Raw genomic sequence first — 23,436 nt, 5'->3', positions numbered from 1 at the left:
CTCTGGGCGCAGCACCTGGCTCCATGGCCTCATCCGACAAAACGGCTTCTCCACCAGCGGCACACGGCACCGGCTGGTCCTTCCCGCAGGGAACCGAGCGGGAAGCCCCGGGAGAGCCGGTGGGGCGAAGGGACAGCACGGTGCACTAAACCTGCCATCGGTGGGACCAGCAGCAGGATGCTGGGGTGGGTAACCCCGGTGGGAACATCACTGGCCCCAAATCAGCTCCCGAGGCCGGTATGAGGTGCTGCTGGCACTGGTTTAGTCTGATATTTGCTTTGGGTTTATTCCCTTGGGATGCAGAAGGCAAAGACCTTTAGAAGAGAGAGGGGAACAAAAACCCACCTCTGGGACCGCTGCCACATCTGGATGCAGTGCACATTTCTTTTAACTTGTCATTGGCTCTGATGCAATTCAGAGAGATTTATCAGCTCAGGGGCACCGGGAACACATTAGGAATGGCCTTCCTCCCCTGACTGAGAAAAATTTGATTAGCAAATCCGCCAGTACACTCGTGTTCCCACTTAAACCTTCGGGATACCCAGAAAGATGGCTAAACCCTGCGCAGATTAGACGGGTTCGCCTGCAAATCCTGCTTTAGAGCTCATCCCTACGGCAGGCAGAGCTCAGCCACGGCCGCCACCCCCGCCCCGCCACCCCCCGGCAGCGGCGGCGGTCGCAGCCCCGGGCTCCGCTCCGCACCCCAGCCCGGGCCCGCACCCGCCCGAGGCGGGACTCGAACCGCGATACTCAGACCCTGCTGCCGCCATTAGCGAGGCGGAAGCAGAAGTGCCCTCCCCGGTAAACGCGCCCGCTGATTGGGAGCGCGCCCGTTCGTCAGGGAGGGGTGCACGGTGGGCGGGGGCTCGGCGCCAACGGCAGGGGGCAGTCGAAGACGATCCGGCCGCTGCGCTCTGATTGGCTGAGAGAGATGAATACATTAAGAAGACGGCAAAAAGCTGCGCGTCCGTGCTATTTTAACGGGGTTTTCAGGGTTTTTGCAATTATACGAGGAATTAGAGTAAAAATTTCTTATCGGAATCAGAAAGAGATGTCAAATTGAGAATGCAGAAAACGTGAACTTTTTCTCACCCTATCCGAAACAAATGGAGCTCGGTGGAGGTTTAAATGGCAGCGGGCGCAGGCACAGCGCCGTGTTGTATGAAAGGAGAGAAGGTTAGCACTCCCCTTGATAAGGATGGAAGAGGCCCTCGTGGCCTGTACAACACGCATACGGTTAAGGCACTGCCACCTACTTCGTGGCATCTAACCATGTTTTTTTTTTAAGGGTAACCCTAAAAAACCAGCTCCTTCCGGTTGCGCTTTCTTCACCGTTTCTCCTTTTCCCGCAGCCTAAACGCGCCCAGCGGAGCAGAGCCCCAGGGCAATAGCTCGCTTTCCCTCAGCAGGTGGCAACATGTTCCAACCCCGACCAGCCTGCACCTAACACAAGCAAAGCTACGTCTCTTCTACTACAGAAGGGCAAGCCAGCCCAGTCATCACGATTAGCTAATCCTGACCGCCAAACCACCCCTGACGCGCCAGGCTGGATATAGTTATAGCTACATCCATATATATATATAAAAAAAAATATAAAAATATATCCATACATATATACAGTAGAGCTCATGCCAATAGGCCCCAGCATTATTCCCAGGTGGGATATGCTAGGGACTTAAACGCCTTTACAAAGGACAGCTAGAAGAGCAGATCCTTTACAACAGGGCTCTTCAGTTTGGGGGAGGAGAACAGCCCTGTCCGAGAGATTTCCTCCTGCGAGCAGGGAAGCCGTCTCCCTTCGGCATAGGTCTTTGACTCGGAGGTCAGGGAAAGCCGTAGCACAGCTGGGCAAGCAAAGCCACTCACTCGAACACAGTTACGTGGGAAGTACTACGCTAGAAACCATGACTGAATCTACGCGAAAATGCTTTGCGGGAGTAATACACCAGCGTCTCCACACTGGTGAAGCAGCACAGCCGCATCTTGCAACTGAAAAGTTTCATTGGCCTGTGAGAAAAAGACTGAAACAAAATCATGAAGTTAAGAAATTGATTATTTCAGCAGTGATGCTGTCTGGAGACACAGTGTCCTTTCCTGGGGGTAATGAAAAAACTCACAAGACGGTGATGATATTAATAGCCATTGTAGCACCATGAACTCTATTTTTGTATTTTAAAAAGAAAAGCCGTACCTCATGTCTTGCAGCTGTCGTCTTCTCTAAGGGTAAAGCAAGGCAGTCTCCGAGCAGCCACTAGAGGAGAGGTTTGTACTGTAATTGATTTTCAGTTATTATAAAGTACATGAGGTCAATACCAAAAAAAAAAAAAAAAAAAGAAAAAGGATTTTTGCTTCACCAGGAAGAAAACATCCCCTTGCAGCAGAACCCTTTGGGTGCAATAAAACTTGTACCTCAGCGCAATTTTTAACCAGCACAAGCTAAATCCTGGATCATCACTGAGCCTGCCCTGCCCCTTCTGCATGGAGAGGGCAGCAGGATTCCTTTCCACTTAGCTAAAGGTCTCTGCGAGAGTTTGTACTAATGTTGCCTCTGCTGAGGACACCTTCAGTTCAATCTTCTTACTTTCTTTAAACAAATTTTGACTTGAGTTATGCTCCTCTTCTCCTTCTCCACAACAGATGTAAAGCATCACAATGCTGCTGCTCCTCCCCTCCTCACTCAATGGAGCTGCTACAGAAATACTTCCTTCTAAAGGTGTTTTTAAGGGAGGTTTCTTTGGACACAGACACTTCACATTAGTATACTCTTACCACAAGCATACACATAAAATCCCACCTTTTTATTATGGCATATGGTATTTTTTTGGATGTGTAAATACCACATGGGTATGACAAAAAGGGAAAGAAATACCAACGCTGAAATAGATACAGAGTCATGCCATTATCAATACAGTTTCATACGATGGATTTTCAAGATACAAAAGTCTGGTTTTTTTCTTTTTACATTGAAATAACTTTACAGTGTTCTGTGAGCTTGCTTTATAACCAGAAGAGAAAAAAATTAAAATATGCTGAGAACAACTACAAGCAGGATTCATTTTAATGGTTAACAGAAGAACTGTAACTTTGCTCTAGAACAGCATCTATTAAACACACATAACAAGAGGTAAGCAACTATACAGAAGGTAAGAGGAGATTTCACCACAGGAGTCAAGTCAGGGGCAGGAAGAGGGAAATCTGGAACTGCATGGTTTTATTTGGTCACAAAGTTTGAGCTGAGTGTTTAAAATGATGCACCCTTAAAGATGCAGTACTCCTATTTAAAACAATACAGAAACTTCCCAAGAGACTAGAACCTACATTCTGGAAAAAAAAAAAAAATTAGACATTTTAAAAAAATTCCACACATCTCTAGGTTCGTGACTTAACTTACTGTTACAAAGTAGACTGGCAGCTCTTCCTTAAGCAGCAACAGTGCCCAGAAGTAATGCCACCATAAAGTACAGTATCTTTGGGGTGTCCAATACAAGGCCGACACTTCTAACGCGATGTCAGAATGATCCATTTGTCTGCCAAAAGATTAGGCAAGAAAAGGAGACACTGCATCTTTTTTTTTTTCCACCACGTTGCCCGGTTCTAGCAAAGAGCTAAGATGTTTTCTTTGGGCCAAGACTAACAGAAACCACTTTATCAAATATTCTTCAGGTTTCCTGCCAAACTGGATTTATTATTCTCATGTGGTTTTTTAATATTTTTTTTAAAAACATTTTTTCCTGACAGTCTCTAAAGTGATACTGGAACGTTTAACAGTCACTCTTCCACAGTTTAATTGTTTTGTCGTTTTCTAGTGCTGCTGATGCAATGATGTTTTCTGTCGGGTGACAAGCTGTTGAGATTACAACATCTAAGCAAAAAGAAAAGATATACAAATATCATTATTTACAGCAATGAAATCTGGTTCATAGCAGGCACTTCTGAAAATGAATGTGTATTGCTACTGCATTTTAAAACAGCATAGCCAAGTTACTATTTCCTTGTAGCAGAATTACAACTGCATTATTAATAAATATTTTCCAACTATTGTTTCCCTGTGAGAGGAAATACTAGCAAAAAAGAATTGAGAGTAGTAGTTGGAAAGTGTTTGACAGATTTCAAAATGTGAGAACTCTCTAGATTCTAGTTCTTGCTTACTTCACATGCAAAACTCTTGGCATATTATGTCAGACACAACTAATAAAAACCCAGCTCAGTTTTTTCCTTCCATGTAAGGTATTTCCAACATCCTATTCAATGCTTAGATAGCACTTCATCTTCAGAGCCTTGCCCTAGCCTGAAAATGAAAACCTGCTGCCACTGCCCCCGCTTACAGCATCCAAATCAATGGTCCTGCAGAGGAATAAGCATGCTTAGATTTCACAGCACAGTTCCCTCTAGTCGGTACAGTGAAAGTGCTGCTCTCTTATGGGATTCAGATGAAGGATCCATCAGGTGACATCTCCATACACGCTCAACTCTGCCTTCAAGAACAGGCATACGTACAGACATTTACAAACAGCAGGACCACATCAGTCCTCGTGCTTTCAAGAGCTGCAGCTTTGGAAGGCGTTAATAGGCAATTCAAAGTCACTAATATTATGAGTCACTTAAATATCTCTACCCGTTCTGAACTCAAGGAAATCTCTTTTATAAGCTGCTGTCAAAGTTCTCACAGTGAAAGAATAAACACTTGCAATGCCCATAAAAAACCCTTCATAAAAAGGAGCGAGCTCCTAGGGTTCAATTAAGCTTCAGTCAGTCACGAATTTATGGGTCTGACAGTCAAAACTAAACATCAGAGAGAAAATGCTCAAGCTAAGCTCTCATTACAAGCTGACATGAGGGATATTCCATCAATAAAAACAGAATCTTCTTCCACACCTGTGTGTCCTTGTAATTTCTGTACAATCTCTTTTGTCTGAAGGTTCCAAATATAAACCAGGTTGTCTTCTGAACCGGACACGATCCACTGGAGATCCACAGAGAAAAAACACAGTTATTTTAACCCTTCTCCTCATCTATATCTAACCGCTATTATTCAGTAAACAATTCATTGTCATCGTACGAAAGGGAACTTCCAACATTGTATGACTGCTTGATGCGGTTCATTCTCTCTCAGCCTCTATTCAGTGCATAAAGGCAGCAGAAAGCTTTGTTCCACCCTACGTATGCCAGAGGAGGAAAACTAACGGAGCAAAAAGTGCTAAGGCGGTTCTGTGTTAGGACTTAATTTCTGCTGATTTGTGCTGTCATCTCAACCAGAACACACCAACCTATCCCCTGATGGCCGACTGCTGTGTGGCTATGGCGAACCGATACACAAGCAGCTGCTCTCCTGCTGCAGGAAAGTCCTTTTCTACTGCTGCAGTGGCAGGAGCCTGCGACGGGACAGCGGGCCCACCTAGAAACAGAGACACCAGAGGTGCTCACAGGGACCTTCCTAGGACCTTCCTCTTCTCCCACTGCACTATGGCACCTGTGAACCAGCACCCACCAAAGGAGGTTTCCATCCCCAAAATACTGTTTCTTCTGCAGAGAAAAGCAGCAAAAGCTGCACATCGGTAAAAAGCAAATGAACACTAACCTTTCCACCGGTAACGGAGAAATTTGCAAATATGCAGTACTTCTCATTTTTGTGTCCTGTGTAGGTCTTCAGGCACTGAAAGTAAAGAGCCACAGGGCATTAATACAGCTGGGAGGTAGTTTTCTCAGTCAAGGACAAACTTTTTTGGCAGAAAAGACTAAATATAACTGCCTGTGTTTCCCACCCTGCCAACTTATCTAGAGGATGCAGAGGGCATCTCTGCCCTAGAACACTAACCAATTTTGAAGGGGGTGGGGGGAAGCCCTAAATTTGTCACGTTACCACAGAGAAAGAGAGCAACAGCAATTTATTGTTCATAAAGAGAAAAATGCTGAAATATAGCTTTATTTAATGTCTCAGGGCTATGCAGGAGCCAAATCACTTCACACCCTCCCCCCGAAGGCATCTTTAGTCATAGAATCATAGAAGGTTTGGGTTGGACGGGATCTTTAAAGCCCATCTAGTCCAAGTCCCCTGCCGTGGGCAGGGACATCTTCAACTAGATCTGGTTGCTCAGAGCCCTGTCCAACCTGACCTTGAATGTTCCCAGGGATGGGGCATCTACCACCTCTCTGGGCAACCTGTGCCAGTGTTTCACCACCCTCACTGTAAAAAATTTTTTCCTTATATCTAGTCTAAATCTACTCTCTCTTAGTTAAAAACCATTCCCCCTTGTCCTACCACAACAGGCCCTGCTAAAAGTTTGTCCTCTCCAATAAAGAGGTACTAACACTTTTTTACTACAGTATTCATAAAATGGTAAGCAAGTTTAAAAAGCACATATGAAATCCAGATTTTCCTATAAGCTTAGTTAAGTCTACATAGTGAGACAGGATTGGTTTTACCTTTCCTTTGCTGTAGTCCCAAAGTTTAAGAGTGCTAGAAAACAACAAAAAAACAAAGATTTTAGTTCTTGGGTTTTTTTCATCTGATCATTTCCTAGCAGCAGGAAAAGTTTCTCTATACCAGAGTTCTTAAAGTCTACATGGATCACTTTAGCCTGGCTTCAGAATGCAGTATCAGTTAACCCCAAATTTTACTACCATGCCATTCATATACTCCTCCATAAAAAAGGGTGTATTTAAATATTTCCCCACCCCGCAAGTGTCTTTATAAATAATGACCAAACAACTAGGGAAACAACAGACAAATTACAGTGAGAGAGGATAAGGTGGTTTGGCAGACATCCCCCAACTCCCAATGCATCCAAAAGATTCATACAGATTTCTTTAGACACCATCTTTCTCAGGGTGAGAAACCCACTAGAATCAGGGATGGCCCTACAAACTTTCCCCCAGCTGTTCTAAAATCAAATCCTGCTGAAAGTAGATACAGACTAAAATACACACACTGCCCTAATTTTTCAACTTGCAGTGCTGCACCAAGGTGTTTCAGGGGAGTAAACACTGGATTGCAGCATCCTCCACCTGTTCAAGCCTAAGCCAGTGCAGAGCAAGTGAATAAGCACGCTACTGAATACAATTTGGACAGGAAGCTAGCCACTTGTTTCAGGCAAGCACTAGGCTCTCCCACAGACTAAGCAGGCCCCATGCATGTCCAGATACAGATCATCTGTACTGATACCCAGGCTACTGCTTGCAAAATAGTCCCCTTTCTCCTCCCCAGGGAGCCTAACCCGGGTTTTCTCTGCTTTTCATAGACCAGTTGAAAAAGGCAGGCAACAGCCTGTGGTATCTTTTGTACAAAGATGCTCAGACAGGGAGGGCATCAACCTCACAACCTAGGAAAGGAAGGTCTCACGAAAGCAACAGCATCATTACCGTCTGTGAATGGAGATGATAGAGCAGCTAATCCCTTCTTAGTAGCTGCACGGAAATTCTCCAGGTGAATCATTCCCAATACAATCAGCCCACCTGCACTGCTTTTATGCCTTACACACAAAGTTATTTATACATTGCAGCCTTTTATAGGCTAGATTTTCTGTCTCTTGATGTTACAGAAGAATCATACGATTAATGCAAGGAAATGCTGAGGTTTTGAAAGGTACATGAAGGAATGAATGAGTGTGGCAGTCACTAAGCAGCACTAAAAAGACCCAAGTCCTGCCTGTGCCGTTAGCAAAGCACAACATCTTGCAGGCTTTTTAAGTTTGATAGTATATACGAACTTCTGTAGTACCATTACTATGATAGCTAAACAGCAGCAAATAAAGTTTTATCTGATACTCATAAACACTTCAAAGCCTGTTTTTCTTTTGTGGTTTTTTTTTTTTTTTAAAATACCTACTTGTCCAAAGTTGCAGCTAGTATGTATTTGCCATTTGGGGAGAATTTCACAAAAGACACAGGAGGGTTATCATCATCTACAGTGAAAATAAAAGCAATATTAAATAATGCACAGTTGTATTGTCTCATTGACAGAGAATTTCTTCTGACAATAACTTGTTGTTAATTGTTTCACTGAAACAAGCTTTCAATTTCGTCGTTCTTTGGTACTTCAAGAAAAAGAGAGGCGCAAGAAAGATGATTGTTTTTAGTAACTTAAGGATATTAAGCATTTTTCTCACAAACATTTTAAATAACCCTTTGTAACTGAACTTTCCTTTCTTGCATCAATACATATCAGAGCAAGACCATATCTTTACCTTTTCGAAATCATTATATTAGAATACATGTCATGGATTCGCAGTGCCATGTAACTTGTCTATATAATGGTTTATAAGAATATGAAGGACTAGGGAACATATGCCCAACAGGTGGTTTCCTTTTATTAGCCATGTTCACAAGATGCCTCATGCATCTTGCAATAAAAACAGGCAGCTGGTTAGTCACAGACTACCTGTTTTCATCACATCCAACAGCACAAACAACTCTGTTGTTACAGCTTTGAACTGCTGCACAGCAAGCACTACACAGCTGAACGGTAGAAAACTTTGGAAAACTCTCATTTGTCCATCTATATTACATAACACATAGAGAGACGGTAAAATAGAGCTTAAGAAAGCCACTGTTCACAGTAATGATGCAGAATATCTATGTCACAACTTAACAGCAAAGAATGGAGCACAAACAAGAAGTATTCCTACTTACCAATCAGTGTTTTCAAGCACTGGCCTGATGCCGTATCCCAGATTCGACTATTTTAAAAACAAACAAGAATCATTACTATTGGTTTTGAAGTCTTTGTTCTGATTTTAACATTACAAATACAAGCTTTTTTTAAAAAGTCCTTTTTTAAAATGCAAAAGGTTCGAACAGTGCCGCAGACAAGAAATAACCACTTACCAGAGTCCATCATAGCTACTTGACACTATCAGGGATCCATCACGATTAAAATGCACCTGTAATATTATAGAATGGGAAAAATAACTTTACCGATGTTCACAAAGATCAAATTTTTAAGCCCCACTGAAAGTACTTATCTTGCTTTACTGACACTGCAATTCATATGGATAGAAGCAGAAATTCAACATGACATACAAACAATAGGCACAAGTTTAGATGGGTAACATGATTAAAATCAAGATTCTTTCCCCCACAGTTTGTCTGGCATAATTATAAAGAGGGATGGGTGTTAATTACAGCTGTTTAAGCATCAGAGACTGGAATACATGTTTCTTCAGAAGCTAGGAAGAACACATGAACACATACTCTGTTCAGACAGCATTAGCTGCTCAAATAGTACTATCAAACCTGGGGATATTACCTTATAATTTTAAGGGCACGGAATTTAACCTCATAGCCACATATATGTTTTAAGGTCAATTTATTCCCTTGAACTACACCTCAAAATATTGCTATTTTAAAGAATAATTACTACTAACATACATTTGTAAGTGTGAAATATCTTCTAACACAAGGCAGAACAATCATGTTACGACAGCCATGGTTTAGTACATCTGAGGCTCAAATTTTTTTCAGTTTCCTTAATTTTAAAAATATTAAGAGTTGAACACCTTCTGGTTTTCCTTCATTTGAATAGATACTGCTATATTCCAAGCTCTTTTTACCTATTAAATGAATGAGATTTGAAATGGAGCGTATTATGGAACTACCCTGCTCTGGACTTCAGTAACACCTTGGAACAACACGAAAGCAACAGACATACAGGCTGTTCTCTGATCCTCAAGTGACCGCAAATCCGTGCCCCAGCATCAGACTGCGAGACTCAGGCATGACTGGCACACCACTATTCACTGCTCCCCACATTAACACCCAAGACTGAAATCCATGTCGATCTTACAGAAAACACTGTTCATTTCATTCTCTTTGAGCAATGACCACTGGCAAATCCACCACAGCCCATCCACTACACTGTGTACGGGCTTGATAATAAGAGTCAGAGCACAAACCCACTCCTCTACAAACAGAGGCAGGAGAGGATCTCTGCTAAACAAAATAAGCATGTTAGTGTGTTCATTTATTGGAAAGGACTTACAGCTGAAACTGGGTCAGAATGAGCAGGCAACGTCTTGAGGCACTTCCCTGTTTTCACATCCCATATCCTCACGCTTTCGTCAAACTGAAAATTGAAGAAATGCACAAGGTGGTTTAATGATGCATCTATTTGAGGCGTGCAAGGTGTTATAGCTTGATTGCACTGCAGCCGCATCAGAAAGCCTAGGACACAAGCACCATACAGGGCAAAAATAACAGACTGGGAGCATAGCTCCCTGAACTCCTCCTCTCCATGCAGGAAACCTGCATGTTGACTGTGTCCCCAAGCAAAGACAGCAGTGACACTGCACAGTTCATCTGACTACAAGCTATGTTTGTGGAGGAAGACAGAGAATTGAAATGTTAAGGGGTTGTGACCAGTACCTCCTGCTCCCGGCCCCCGGTAATGTAGTTAACATAACTAACACCATTTTATAAGGCAAGCAGACATTCTCTGTGACTTTCCCTCACCATCAGGCCCTGAAGGTCCCGTGAACCAAGTAGACAAACCAAACAGATTTCTTCTTCCCCTCCCTACCGGCCTCAAGATTTCTAGGCGCCAGGCCGGTTACTCCCTTCCTCGCCAGCCTTGAAGGTCCCAGGCACCCAGCCAACTCGGTGGTGGCAATCACCCCGTCCCAGAACAGGGAAGCGTAACGGCACACAGAGCACTGTCTACAAAACCAAGCAGTTACAAGTCCTAAGTGGGAAACCTGGACCAGAACTGCCGCTGGACAGTGAGACCGTGACCCGCCCTGGTAGCCAGGGATGCCCCCACCATCGTCTGCTTCCTCCAAGGATTGAGCGAATGACTCCTTTTATTTTATATGATTTTTCAAGTCTAGATTATGATTGTTATATTGATACAGCAAACCATGTATTAAGATCTGACCCGATCTGCAGAGTGTCCAGGTGATTAACTTTAAGTTAAGTTAGGATCTAGGTGATTAGAAATTAAGTTAATTTGTATTATAAATTCTGTATTATGCGACCTATAAATTGTACTACATTGATTCTGCTTGTAGAAATCTTGTGCCATTCTAATCATAAATTCTGTGCTATACTAACCATAATATCCTGTTAAGAAAATAAAGCTTTAATCGTAACTGCGATTTAGTGCCGCAATCATTCTGCCAAGGATCCCTAAAAGAACCTGCCTGTCCCCTTAGTGTCGGCTGACAGGGGTGTGCAGCACTTGCTTCGCACAAAGAAAAAAAAACCACTTACTGATCCAGATACGATGAGGTTTGACTGAGGGTTGAAGTTGCAGCAGAAAACGTAGTTACTGTGCCCTTTCAATGTCTTTAAGCACTTACCCTGAAATAAGATTTAGCAGAATTAAATATACAGCATCCTTCACAGCTATAAATGCGTTCAGATAAGCTGCATTAAGGTTAATCACTGTGTAGCACAAAAAGAAACCACCTCTAACCAGGATAGCAAAACAACGGGAGGGAAAAAAAAAAAAGACGACATTTTTAATGTCTGCAGCCAAGCTGCAAGCCCTTTGGGCAACCCAGGAGAACCAAGCAGTTTAATATACCTAATCAAAATTCAACCAAATTATCCAGTTCTCACTGTAATAGCAGAAAAGGAAGGGGGAGAGAAGCAAAGACAAGTGAAGCTTGTAAGAAGTTACAAAAAGGTTTCATCTGAGAGGCTGCTTTCAGAAACGAAGCCTGCAGTTGCAGCCTCAATAAGGCTTAAGCGCTCTCAGAAGATAACCAGGCTCCTCATGGCACCCATAAGCATCCCCCTCTTTCCAAAACCAGACAGCATAACTCACTCATCCTCACAGCCCATTCAACCAGCAGCTCATTATAAACAGGAAAGAGTATTACCCAAAGAGGAGCCAGTGCTTAAAACCCTACCTTCTCTCATCATAGCACATCGAGGCTGTCCCTCAGAAGAACATGAGCTAAGATGCCAATGCTGGGGAGAAGGAAGGTAAATAATAGTTTCTGCCCTTACCGAGCTTACATCCCATATTTTGAGAGTTTTATCATCGGAGGCAGAGACAAGAAGGTTGGAATCTGATGACCAAGCAACATCAGAGATACCCTAAAACAAAGGAAAACAATCCTCTTCTCAGCTCTGTTTGTTCACTGACACAGGAAAATGGAAAACACAGACTGCATATTATATTCACAGCTGAAGCTTGAAAGAAAATTCAGCATTGAGAGTTGGGAATTCATTGATTTGACTGGGTTAACAGCTCCTTTAACACTTGTTCGTTTTAAGCTGAGCCATATACTCCAAAAACATCAATGGCTTGTTCACATAGCTCTTACCGTGGCCACCAACACCCCTTCTTGGAATTCATTAACAGCATGCTATATAAACTGATCTGAATAAGTGACTTCTCTTCATGACAAATGGCTTACTCTTTACAGTCCGAGTCCCTAAGGACTGGAGAAGAACAAGATTCCACTGGTTCTTCTTTTGGTGAATCTTCATTTTTGCTTATGAAACTTCAGCATGTAAGAAACTTCAGAAAACAAAACCGAAGGGTTTGGGAGTTTGTGTTTTCTTTAGAGCTTTGAAGAATGAGTAAGTGTTGTGTTTATGTAGGCAAACCCACAAGAAAAAATCAATCTCCTTAAAAGGCAAGCCATTCTGCTCCATATACAAAGGGAAGATGGAACAGGACACAGTGTTAGAGTTTACAGGGATTTTCACGCAAGAAGGCACTGTCCCATGTCTGAGGTTGGTGTTCCTGAAATGGAGGGACTCAAGAAAACGACTAGGCAGTGTGCACGTAGGTACCCCACTATCAGCCTGCACTTCACCCATGTTTCCAGCCTGACCCGGTATTACTTCAGCAATTCCAGTCCCAGGCTGTTGCACAGGACTGTATAAACAAAGAAGTCCAAAACGAGACTGAAGAACAAACCTTCTTCACAAGTCAAACTAACCAAGGATGGAAATTTCTGGATGAGAAAAAGAAAGCAAAATTCTTTACAAGTAAATTCACATCCAAGTGCACAGTAATCTCCTCATACTTACCAGTTTATGACCAGATATTGTTTTTTCAAACTTGCCATCGTATGCTCCCCAAATTTTAATGAGTTTGTCAGCAGCTGGAAAAGAATGTGCCAGTTAAGAGATTAACAGCACTAACAGATACAGCTGTCCGTTCCAGGTGGAAAGAAATATGTTAACTACGTCTCTGCAAACACAGGGTAGTTCTCCCTCCCCAAGCAGACCTAAGTGTATAAGGTAATATGTAATTGGTAAAGAACAGTTTCCTACACGCCAAGCTGCAGCAGCTGAGATTACATAAACTGCCTGGAATGCACAGTCTCTCCAGCCGCTTTAGTTTCTCTGATGACAGCTTGGGTTTCTACTTTTGTTTTAGATTGCCAGTGGTAAAAGTAGTACCGTTCCATAGGAATGCTGAAACGCTTTTGCCCAAAAAGAACAAAAATTACACCACAAGCTAGACTGAATTAATGCCTGCAAAAACCCAAACTTATTATCCATGTTAACTTGCAAAACACACCAGAGAAAAAGGTTGATATTTGCCAGAGGTAGAGGTTGGAAAACCTGGACTGGGGAGAGGGGTGGACTTTCATGAGGACAGTTGAACATAAAAATGATTTATATATGGTACACTGCACTGGTCTTATTAAGGCTATTTGCAGTTAAGCCAAAGACCTAAGTCATTCCCATGTCCGGAAGATGTTCGAGTGGCCCTCACCATCATATTCAACAATGTTCTTTTCAACTGCCCTTTCCTTATACATGGATCCTTCCTGGATCACTGAGGGTCATATAAACACATTTTCAAAGCTGTCGAGCAATATTGACTACCAAAAAAATGTTAGGAAATACCAAAGCTGCAGGAAGAGGACTTGATCTACCACTTAAGAGAGCAAGTAGTGAAACGCTATTTATAATAACCTTCTGCACATTTCACCGGAGTAATCAAAGGCTCAGACTGATTAAACACCACAGGCACACAGGACAGAAGCACATGGCCAGTCCACCATACCACACTCTACAGTCCAGTCTAGTAGTGCAAAGCTTCCTTCCTTACTTCCCAGAGCTAAGCTTTTGTCTGCGGATACTGTACACAAAGTTTAATTTAAAAACTTAAGCTATGCCTTTAGCAATACAGAAAAGCACAAGGGTTTCCTTTGCACAGGAAAAGAATCCTGTGTTTGCTTTTGCCCATTTGCTCAGTAAAGAAAGCTGAACAGGTGAGGACTCTCCAACGTGGCAATGCATAGAAGATCGAGTGTTCAAAGTAACAGGACTTAAAAAACTTAAAGCAGATTATCTCAAAGACTGACAGCTTTGATACTGCTCCTTTTAAGAAAAAGCATGACACTACATCCCTCTTCCATCTGATGAAGGCAACACTAAAGATAGGCAGTTCTCCAAGGCCCACATTTGCATGCTTTAGATGAGATAAAAAGAAAGCAATACTTACAGGAGCTGGCTAGCCACTCTCCATTAGGACTAAATTTTACTGATGAGACTGCCTTTGTATGTCCCGCTAACGTGAACTTTAGAGCATAGTTTGGTTTTACTGGTGCAGGCTGTAAGAAAAATATATACGAATGAGTTGAGTAAATTCCAAATTTAGTATCTCAGTGACAAGCTCTGTATCAGACTGGGTCAGTACACAGTAACGGACTGCATGAATGTCCACCATAATAGAGATTCCAGCATCTACATTTTCTTCCCCCTCTCCAAATTCAAAAAACAACAAAACAAAACAAACACCCTTGCTGTCTGGGGCCAGCAGTGCCTTACTGTTGCACGCACAACACCAACTCATCCTTGATCTGAATTTCATCCAAGCCAATAACAAACAGGTGAGAATAATCCAACAGTCCAACCGTAACGTGCTTGGTAGATCAAGATAACATTCTTGGTACTGATCTGCGTAGTGCTTTTAAGTGTTTGCAGTTTTCATCCTTATCATGAATTAAATCACAGGCCAATTCCTCCATACGCCTAAAATACCATATTTTTTTCCCTTTTCACCCTTTGCGAAGGCTTCATGCTTAGACAGTAACATCTCCTTTGAGCATCTGCAGGCTTCAAAGAATCTGAATAATGGCTGCCTCCCCACCTTGCAACTGCAATCAGAGAGTCACCAATTCTCCAGGCACCTCTAGGCACTCCAAGGCACAACCAACCTGCCTTTCTAATGCTCCAAGTGACAACAAGTATTTCGTTAGCAAGAACTTCCACTAAACCAGAAAAACCCTAGCATGACAAAAGAGGCTGTACTCCATTCGCTTTTCCCATAAAATCCTCAGCACGTTTTCAGCTCGAGACAAGAGCAGAAGCAGAAATCTGGAGAAGTTCTTAATCTATATTAGAATTCAATTCTCTAATTCTGGTTTAACTGTTGAATATGCAGGTAGTTGCCATGTGTATTTACACAGATATTGTTCGGAGCCCCACACACACCTTGCTCTGATTGGTTGAGGAGGAAGGAGTAGATTGTGTTTTGGTGGATTCTGCATCTGGCTTCTTTTCTTCTGTTGCCATGGTTCTGAAGCTGGCAAATGAGACTTATGGTGCTTGAAGGGGAGAATGAATGTGCTGCTTCAAAAGGCAGCCCTTGCCACAGAGAGGAGAACCGCACTGAAATGAAAACCTGGGAAAAAACCAAAATATTCTCATTAGCTGTCAAAAAGATTCTCAGCGGCTAGAAGAATGAGATTAGCCTAACTGCAGGTCACCAGAAACCATATGAAAAACCATACCCTGTATCTGGTTAGCACCACAGCAGTATTTTAGGCCTTCAGACCTACTAATGTGCAAGACCAAGAACCCAAGCCATGGCCTTTTATCACTTCTTGGAAAGCTTTTTTCCATTCTGCTCCATTCCAAATTGAAATAAAGCAGAAAAGCTTTTAGGTGTGGAAGAGTGTTCATACCATATTCCCCAACATACTTCTAACGAGTCCTTAGTACACAGTAAATACAACGGTTTGTACAAAAGGTGGAAGGAACAGTCCAAGGCCTTTTTTTCACATTTATTAAGGTAGAGAATACAAGATCATAACGAGCATAAAAAATAACAGGCATTTCCACAGCTTAAAACCCTACTAGATTCCTTTCATCTCAGAATGCAAGCACTTCAGTCTCATATTTCCCTCCTAAATGGTTTGAGCATCAAATCATACCCTTCGCCGCCTGAGACTTTCACCTGACTGAAAGCCAGCCTTGTACTAGTCTCACCAGACTTGCTTTCTGTAACAAAACCCGATAAAATGCTGTGCCAGTATTCGGTCATCAGGGCTGATGCTGCAGAGGGAACAATCTCCATTGCAGCTCAGCTACATTTCAGCTTAGTAACAGAATAACCTCCAGCTCACGCTGTAAGGATTTGTCTTCAAAGTATGCTTGCAATATCCCACCATTCTTTTGGCGGGTGGCAGCAGATTTGGGAGCAATAGCGTTTGCTCTTCCAGTGACTACTGGCATTTTAAGCATCTCCTTCTCGGAAGGAGAAGGGAGGGCGCAGAGCAAAGCGCTACCAGTTGCCCGTCTGCTTTAATAAGCCCTCTCCACAGCGTGGATAAATCACTGGTCGCAACAATAAGAAATTAAAGTTTTCTAATGCAGATCAGATTCTTTTCATCTGGAACTAATCTGGGAACTTCGGCCAGCACGCATCCAGCTGCCAGCGCTCAGCTCCGCCCGCACCGCCGCATCCTCCCGCACAAACCCGAGCGCCAGCACCTCCCCGGCACCCAGCTCCCACGCCCGCGGGGCTCGCAGCGGGGCGACGCGGGTTCCCCGCACCGGCACAGCCCCCGCTGCCGGGCAGGCGGTACCGACACACCCACCGGCGCCACGGCCGCCGGCTACAAACGCCCCTTCCCTGCCCGCCCTCGCCTCGCCACGCTCGGGGCGTGGGGGGATGGGGTTCCCTGCGGGGAACCCAAACTTTCGGGGGGCGGCGGGCAGCTCCCCGGCCCGCCCGCTGCAGCCCCGCACGGCTGCGGAGCCGCCCGCATGCACGCGCGCCTGCACCGCCCGCGGCGCGCGCCGGCCCGGGGAAGGGAAAGGCGGGAGGGTGGCGGCGCGAGGTAGGGCCGGGCCCGGCGCGCGCCCCCCGCGAGGAGGGGGTGGGTGGGGAAGGGAGGGGGGGAGCGGGCTCCGCGCGCTGCCTGAGGGGAGGCGGCGCCGCGCGCGGGGAACGGCGGTGCGGGAGCCCGGCGGTGAGGAGACGGGAGGGGAGCCGGCCCGCCCCCGCGCCTCTCGGTGACTTACCGGGGGAAGGGGGAGGGACGGGGGACCGGCGGCAGCGCCGCCGCCTCCTCCGCGGCGAGGAGGAGTGCGGCCGCGGGAGGGGAGGGGGGGACGCGGCGGCGGCAGCTCCGGGGCCGCCAGGCGGGGGAATGCGGGACGGCGCATGCGCGGTCCGGGCCAAAGGCTGCACAATGCCGCTCTCTCCCGGGAGCGCTACGGCAAGGCCCGAGAGCCAAAAAGAAGCGCTTGCGCGCGCAGGCGGTGCCTTAAAGGGGTAGGCGCCGCCTTCGCTTCGGCTTTTCTCCCGCCCTCCCCTCCTTTGCTTTCCCGCGCTGAGTGGCAGCGGTCCGCGGGGAGGAGGCGCTGAGCTCCCTGTCGTGCCCCGCCTCCGCCGCGGGTAAGGCCCGTGAGCTGCTGCCCTTGCTCTGGGTGGCTCTGTGGGGAGCGGGCGTCGAGGGCGGCAGCAGCCAGGGCCCTGCCTGGCATGTGGTGCGGAGCAGGTCTCGTCAGGGCTCCATCCAGCCTTGTATGACTTTTCCACATAGCATGGATCACGCTGGGCACTGGCAGTCAGGTACACAGCCACTTAACACCCGGGCATGGCTCTGCCCCATGTGTTGCAGTTGTTCAAAAACCATTGAACCTGTCTGCAGCGGGGTTAGTGTCGTTGGGTCATAATACGCAGGCCAGCCCCGTTGGAAGCATACACCAGTACCACAGATAAAAACCGTAATGAAAAGACCAAGCTAATTCACAAGGCAGTAATGTAGGTAATGCATGAGGCTGATGTATGAGCCGTTGAAGACTGTAATGTTTGCCTGGGTGAGAGTGTATCTGAGGCGGTTCTCAGTGTACCGGCGTACAAGGGCTCTGACTCAGAAAAGCGTTCGACTTTGATTCATTAAGGCCAAACAGTCAACTTAAAAGTTAAGCATGTGTTTAAGCGCTTTTCTGGAGAGCAGTGTTTTTTTCTGAACCACAACCCAGTGCCGCGCAGAACACATTACAGTCTGCTTTCAGTTAAGAGGGAAGAAAAGGAGACACGTGTCATTTACTGGCCCTTTAACACAGGAAGATCTTTGGGCTCCAAAAATTCTAGTGGCAGTTGAGAAGGGAAAAAAAAATGAAAAAAAAATCTGTGGTACAGTGAAGCCAAGGCCCTTCTCCTCCAGCCTGGAAACCCACAGCAGAAGTCTGGAGAATTAACCCCACTGTCTAAACTCAGGGAAGTAAAACACAGACAGTTACAAGAGCTGCACAGTCCCCAGAAAGTATTAGGAAACAAATCCAGTTAAGTTCCTGTTGCCAATTCTTCCAGATGGTTTTGGCTTAAAGTTTTCATTCTTTTAAAAAATAAATATGAAACAAAATGAGAGAGCATAAATCCGATCAGCAGTGTAATGCTATGTATGTATATAACTTTCCTGTGATAGGGATAGGGTGGTTTTGTTTCTTTCATGTTGGAGACAAAAGTTTGTATTTTGCCACTCTTCTCGGTGTCTGCTTTGGAAGGTTTTGCCTGATATTTTTATATATATATGTATAAAATATATATATATGTACGTATAAAAATCTGTATCTATACTGAATAATACCTGTCTGGAACCTGAAAACTGTAGCCTCACTACAAATTAATTGTAATCCTAAACAACCCCTTAGCCTCTAAGTGTCCTGGATTTTTTTTTAAACAAGTTTAAAGTATGATAAACTCCATTTGGCAAAGTACTTGGTCACATGCTAAATTGGGTTTTTGACAGCACAGCTCTTGCAGAAAAAGGCAGCTCAGCAGGCAAGGGCTTTCCTTTGGGACTGCGTAAGTGAGTACCTGGGGATTTGCACAGATGGCCCGTCGCCTTTGGATGAAATTTAACTTGTTGGTTATGAATCATCTGTGAGGGTCTTTCTTGCTCCCTCGGCCATGCTGCCACAGCTGGGATCAGCAGGATGTGATACCTGTCCAAATTCCCTCTCTGGAAAAGAGTGGGGCTTGGCAGGCTTCTCCCTCACAAAAGCTTTCATTCCATTTGGTTCAAAATAGCCTGAACTTGGTGACCTGCCAAGTATACTGGAAAAGACACCTGTCTGAGGTTTTTTTGGGGGAGAGCAGCTCGCCATAATGATAAGAGGCAAAGAAAAGTCCATGAGTGGCTCAGATTATGTGGAAGTTAACTGCTTTCAGTGCTGCTGGGATCCCTTTGGATGGCTTTAAGGGTGTCAGGAACAGAGCTGAGGCCATGGGTCCTGCTATGACTAATGTATACAATTTTGTTGTATACATAGGTTCCACTGAGACCAGAACTAATCCAGTCCTGCAGATTTGATCCAAAGGACGTTAATGTTTGTGGAAAATCTCCCGCCAACTTCACTACATGCTGGATCTGCTCTTTAGACCTGACCGCTGCAAGCAAGCTCGTGCTTACGTTTGCAATGGTGAGTAATAACGCACTACGCTTACAAGCTGTGTAAGCCCATGTTTATGTTTTGGCACAATTAGCAATCTCAGTTAGGCCTTTTATTTGCTCGGGCCCCTCAGTAGACAGAGGAAGCGCGGAACAGACTTACTGTGTGTTACACGCTGCTCAAGAAACGGAGGTCATGAGAGACCTGCTGCATCTTTTTAGGCTTTTAAAGAGCAGCTGATCTCTGACATATAGCTGTTTCTGTGTGGTTGCTAATATGCTGCTCTGTTTTTTTCTAAATCCCAGATACATTGCATTCATATGTTTCTTCTGGGATTTAAAAACAAACACTGAACCTTTTCCAGGCTGATATTTCTACCTCCCCCACTACAGTATGAACTTTGCTTGCATCACTGCCAACATTTGTTCATTTAAAACTAGGAAATCTTACCCCAGTGGAGAGTAGGTAGGATTTGATTCATTCTGCCCTGGGAGGGATGTGTACAAACCCTTAGCCTGGGCACAAGGGGCCTATGGAAGTTGAAGAACTTCTTTCAGAGTAAGATCATTGAACACTGCATGTGTCGAGCTCCGTATTAGTGAAGACCTGTTAAGAAACAGTCTGTGTTTTTGAAGAGGAGGTAGGACTTCACACAGGCTTGGAGTCCAGCAATGTACTATAGTGTACCATTCAAAGCAGATTCCCCCCAATGCAAGTCACAGCCAAGTTAATGCATAAAGGCTGCTGATTTGAGAGCCCCAGACTGAATCACACACGGTCTGACTGCCAGACGTGATGACAGCCTGCCTCTCCCAGCCACTTCAACTGGAGCAGCAGGTTCTCAGCACTTCTGTGAATCAGGAGCTTCGTTTTTGGCTGGTGCAAATGGTTGCAACTCCAATGAACGGACAGTTAAATACGATTAACTCATACCCCTGAGATACTTTTAGTGAAATCTGAATATATTTATTACTCATTGTAATTTAGAAATCACGATGTTTGAAAGTGTTACTACTTGGTTAGAGCATCTCTTTATCATTCTCTCCAGTCTTTGTAAGAGGGCAGGAGGAAAAGTAAGAAAACACACAGGAATCCATTAGGGCTTTAGCCAGCTGAAATCTAGCATGTTCTAGCATCTGTTAGTTTAAACTGTGTACTCAGTAGCACACACTATTCACAAGCTTGCTTACCTGTGCAAACCACTGTGTTAACAGCAGGTGCTAGGTCTCTACGGCACACTGAATGTGTAACAAAGCCATTTAGATGCAGCTAATTTCCAAAGAAACGTATTTACTGTGGCCAAGGATATGTAGCCATATTGGCTGGGCAGTTTCTCTTCACTTCTCAAATTCTGTGGTCATGTCCCTTTCTTCTCTCCCACAATAATTTAGGCCTTTGCTCTGCTTCTTTCCATACATATAAATCTTAGCCCACTGTATCCCAGCCTCCAGCTCCTCCAAGTAATGCTTCTTGCTATATCCTGATAAAAGACACCAAGGTCAGACAGAATATTTTGTGGGCTCTTCATTCCCTTCGTCTCCATTGCAGGAGAAGCCATTCATCTCTGTTTCTTTGGTTTGAGAACTGCCAGTCTGGAAGGACATAATTTAAATCCACTCTGGACCCTCCACTGGATATTGTCCAGCATTTAGATCGTAATCAAAACTTGTATTTGCAGATGAATACTTACAAGATCCTTTGGCTCTTGGATAGCTCAATTCTTTCCTGTCTTCCCATCAATTATCATAGTGCTGTGCCTTTTGAGGCTTGTAGACATCCTGGCTCCTGGATTCCCTGTTTGGGGCTCTGCTCACCCTCTTCCTGATGAAAAGTGAACACTGAAGAGACAAAGGTCCTATAGGCACTGAGTAGCCAGGGTGGCCTCACCAATTGGTGTGTCCAGGCTCTCAGAACTACGAAGTATGAGTCAGAAGAGCTGAGTCCCAGTTCTGGCTCTGCCCACGATTCTCTGCATCATCATATTCCCTCTCCGCTTCCTCAGCTGAAAAACAGGGCTCATAATATTTCCTTACCTACAAAAGCTGTTAGGAGGATTATTGCATTGTTGTGAATTCCACAGATGAAAGGTACTACAGAAGAACAAACTGCAATTATTGTTTCAAACCTCTGCCCTAGTCCTGTCATCCTTAGCTTACTGAATAATGCTTACTCAATCAAGGAAATCCTGCCACTACAGTGAAGAAAATCATTGGTAAAGATGACTCTGTTGCAATAAAAGCATTTATCCCCTTGTGTTCAACACCCTTTTCTTTGCCACTGGGATGATCAGAGTCATATAATCCCAGACCTTTATTACGAACTCTTAAGCAATCTTCTATTTGGGCACTCTTATTTCTTTATCCCAAACATGACTGTTACTGAATAAATTATCTTTTTGTAATGTTCAACGACATCCACTCTAGAGATAGCAGCTGCTGGTAATAGGATCTGCTATGAGTTTGCTGGTACGTGAGGTCTCTTGTAGCCCATGGTGGCTGATGGCTGACAAAATGGTCAGAATGGCCAAATTTGCCTGCCTTGAGGCGTGTGGAGCTTGCATCAGCCTTTCATGTGCATGTAAATGTACAGCGTGCCTACAGATGTGCCCAGAGATGGAGGACAGACTGCATTGCCAATGCGGTATTCGTACCCCTTCAGCAGCCTTCCCCACTTGTAATCCTTTGGTAATTCCCAAGTACAAATACTAACAAAGCACTCCCTTGCAGCGGGGAACTATAGTTTTGATGGTGAAACAGGCACTGAATGCTGAGGTAAAGAATCAGAAGCTTACAGTTAGTACCTATAGCAAAGGTCAGAAAAATTGGTGCTCCGCGTTAAGTGTTCCCAGCAGTCCCTGATTACTATTAAACACTGTTGGGTGCAGTCATGCAAGGCACTGAGTGTGGCCAGTTCTCACCAGAGCCACAGAGCCAAGTATCTCCCTTTTCTGCTTCCATCCACCCTTGTTTTCAAAAGACTCGAGTCCCACCCTGGACACGAAGAATAGAGAAGTAAAAAGTGTCAGTGTTTAGCAGCCCAGAAAACCACTCTGGTTTTGCACAAATAAGTTTTTTCTTGTCAAAGCTATGGACAAAGTTTCCTAGAAGGACGTACATACCACTGTGCATTAAGGGTTAAAAGCAGTGCAATGGCAAGGAATAAATACACTGCAGGTGTTAGTTAACAAGGTACTAATTGGGTAACTGGAGGTGCAACATAAGAGACCACAGAGGCTAATCAAAAGGCTTTGGGTGAATCTAGGATGCTCCTCTGAGCTTGGGGAGGAGGAAGAAGTAAGAAGCTGCGATTGTAATCTTACGTTTTATGGGAAAGCTGGAGTTAAGGTATCCCGGAACAGGCAGAATGTTACACCTTATGTGTAAAACTAGTATGACAAGATCAGTTCAGAAATTCGTTTAAAGATTGCAACTATCTTTTCCTTAGTCTAAGTGCTTTTACTTTGGGCAAGGTACCTTGTGCTTGAAGCATTCTGATTTGATTTCACTGTACCTCCTATGGAGCTTATTCAAACTGAGTCAGCCTGTGCCTGTTTGGCTAAACCATTATCTAAACTCGCTGCCTTGCATAAAGAAGGCTTTAAGGATCCCCAGAATATATTTGCTTTCCTATTCCCTTGGAGGATGCTGCCGGGTTCTTCAAGCGCAAGTTTGCAGACCTACAGGTAGGTGTGTGCGTGACTTGTATGTTCCAGGTTGAAAGCTGAGAGTGGTGAAATCTCTGGGGACAGTTTCCCATGTGAATTGTTTTGCCTGCTCAGCCTGATGCATAATGAATGTAACAATTTGGGATGAAACTGTCTTACGCCCACCTTGGGTGAGA

At 44.5% G+C, this 23,436-nt stretch overlaps 1 protein-coding gene and 1 non-coding gene across 5 annotated transcripts; one reads left to right on the top strand and one right to left on the bottom strand.

The window, feature by feature from the left end:
- Positions 1-389: 389 nt before the first annotated feature.
- On the bottom strand, positions 390-17,397 carry WDR5 (WD repeat domain 5). Of its 4 annotated transcripts, none has more exons than XR_012676796.1 (17): positions 17,218-17,370; positions 15,403-15,592; positions 14,411-14,519; positions 12,982-13,055; positions 11,947-12,036; positions 11,203-11,292; positions 9,977-10,060; positions 8,824-8,879; positions 8,629-8,675; positions 7,826-7,901; positions 6,424-6,457; positions 5,579-5,653; positions 4,876-4,963; positions 3,392-3,862; positions 2,192-2,251; positions 751-922; positions 390-472 (listed from the first exon to the last, which is right to left on the bottom strand). XR_012676796.1 is itself a non-coding variant. In XM_075170686.1 (14 exons), exons 2-14 carry the CDS (start codon positions 15,481-15,483, stop codon positions 3,762-3,764), a joined length of 1,005 nt encoding a protein of 334 aa, XP_075026787.1. In that variant the 5' UTR covers positions 15,484-15,592; positions 17,218-17,397; the 3' UTR covers positions 2,778-3,761. The 4 variants fall into 4 exon arrangements, 1 of the variants encoding a protein (XP_075026787.1); XR_012676797.1 differs by having other exon boundaries at positions 397-476; positions 757-922; XR_012676798.1 differs by lacking the exons at positions 390-472; positions 751-922 and having other exon boundaries at positions 1,175-2,251.
- LOC142091582 (U6atac minor spliceosomal RNA) lies at positions 1,155-1,282 on the top strand. Its single transcript, XR_012676850.1, has one exon. It is a non-coding gene; the product is annotated as a U6atac minor spliceosomal RNA (small nuclear RNA).
- Positions 17,398-23,436: the final 6,039 nt, after the last annotated feature.

The sequence above is a fragment of the Calonectris borealis genome, chromosome 21 (assembly GCF_964195595.1).
Source record: "Calonectris borealis chromosome 21, bCalBor7.hap1.2, whole genome shotgun sequence".
Lineage (NCBI taxonomy): Eukaryota > Metazoa > Chordata > Aves > Procellariiformes > Procellariidae > Calonectris > Calonectris borealis.
The sequence above is the reverse complement of the archived record's forward strand: the minus strand, read 5'-3'. Positions and strand labels throughout refer to the sequence as shown.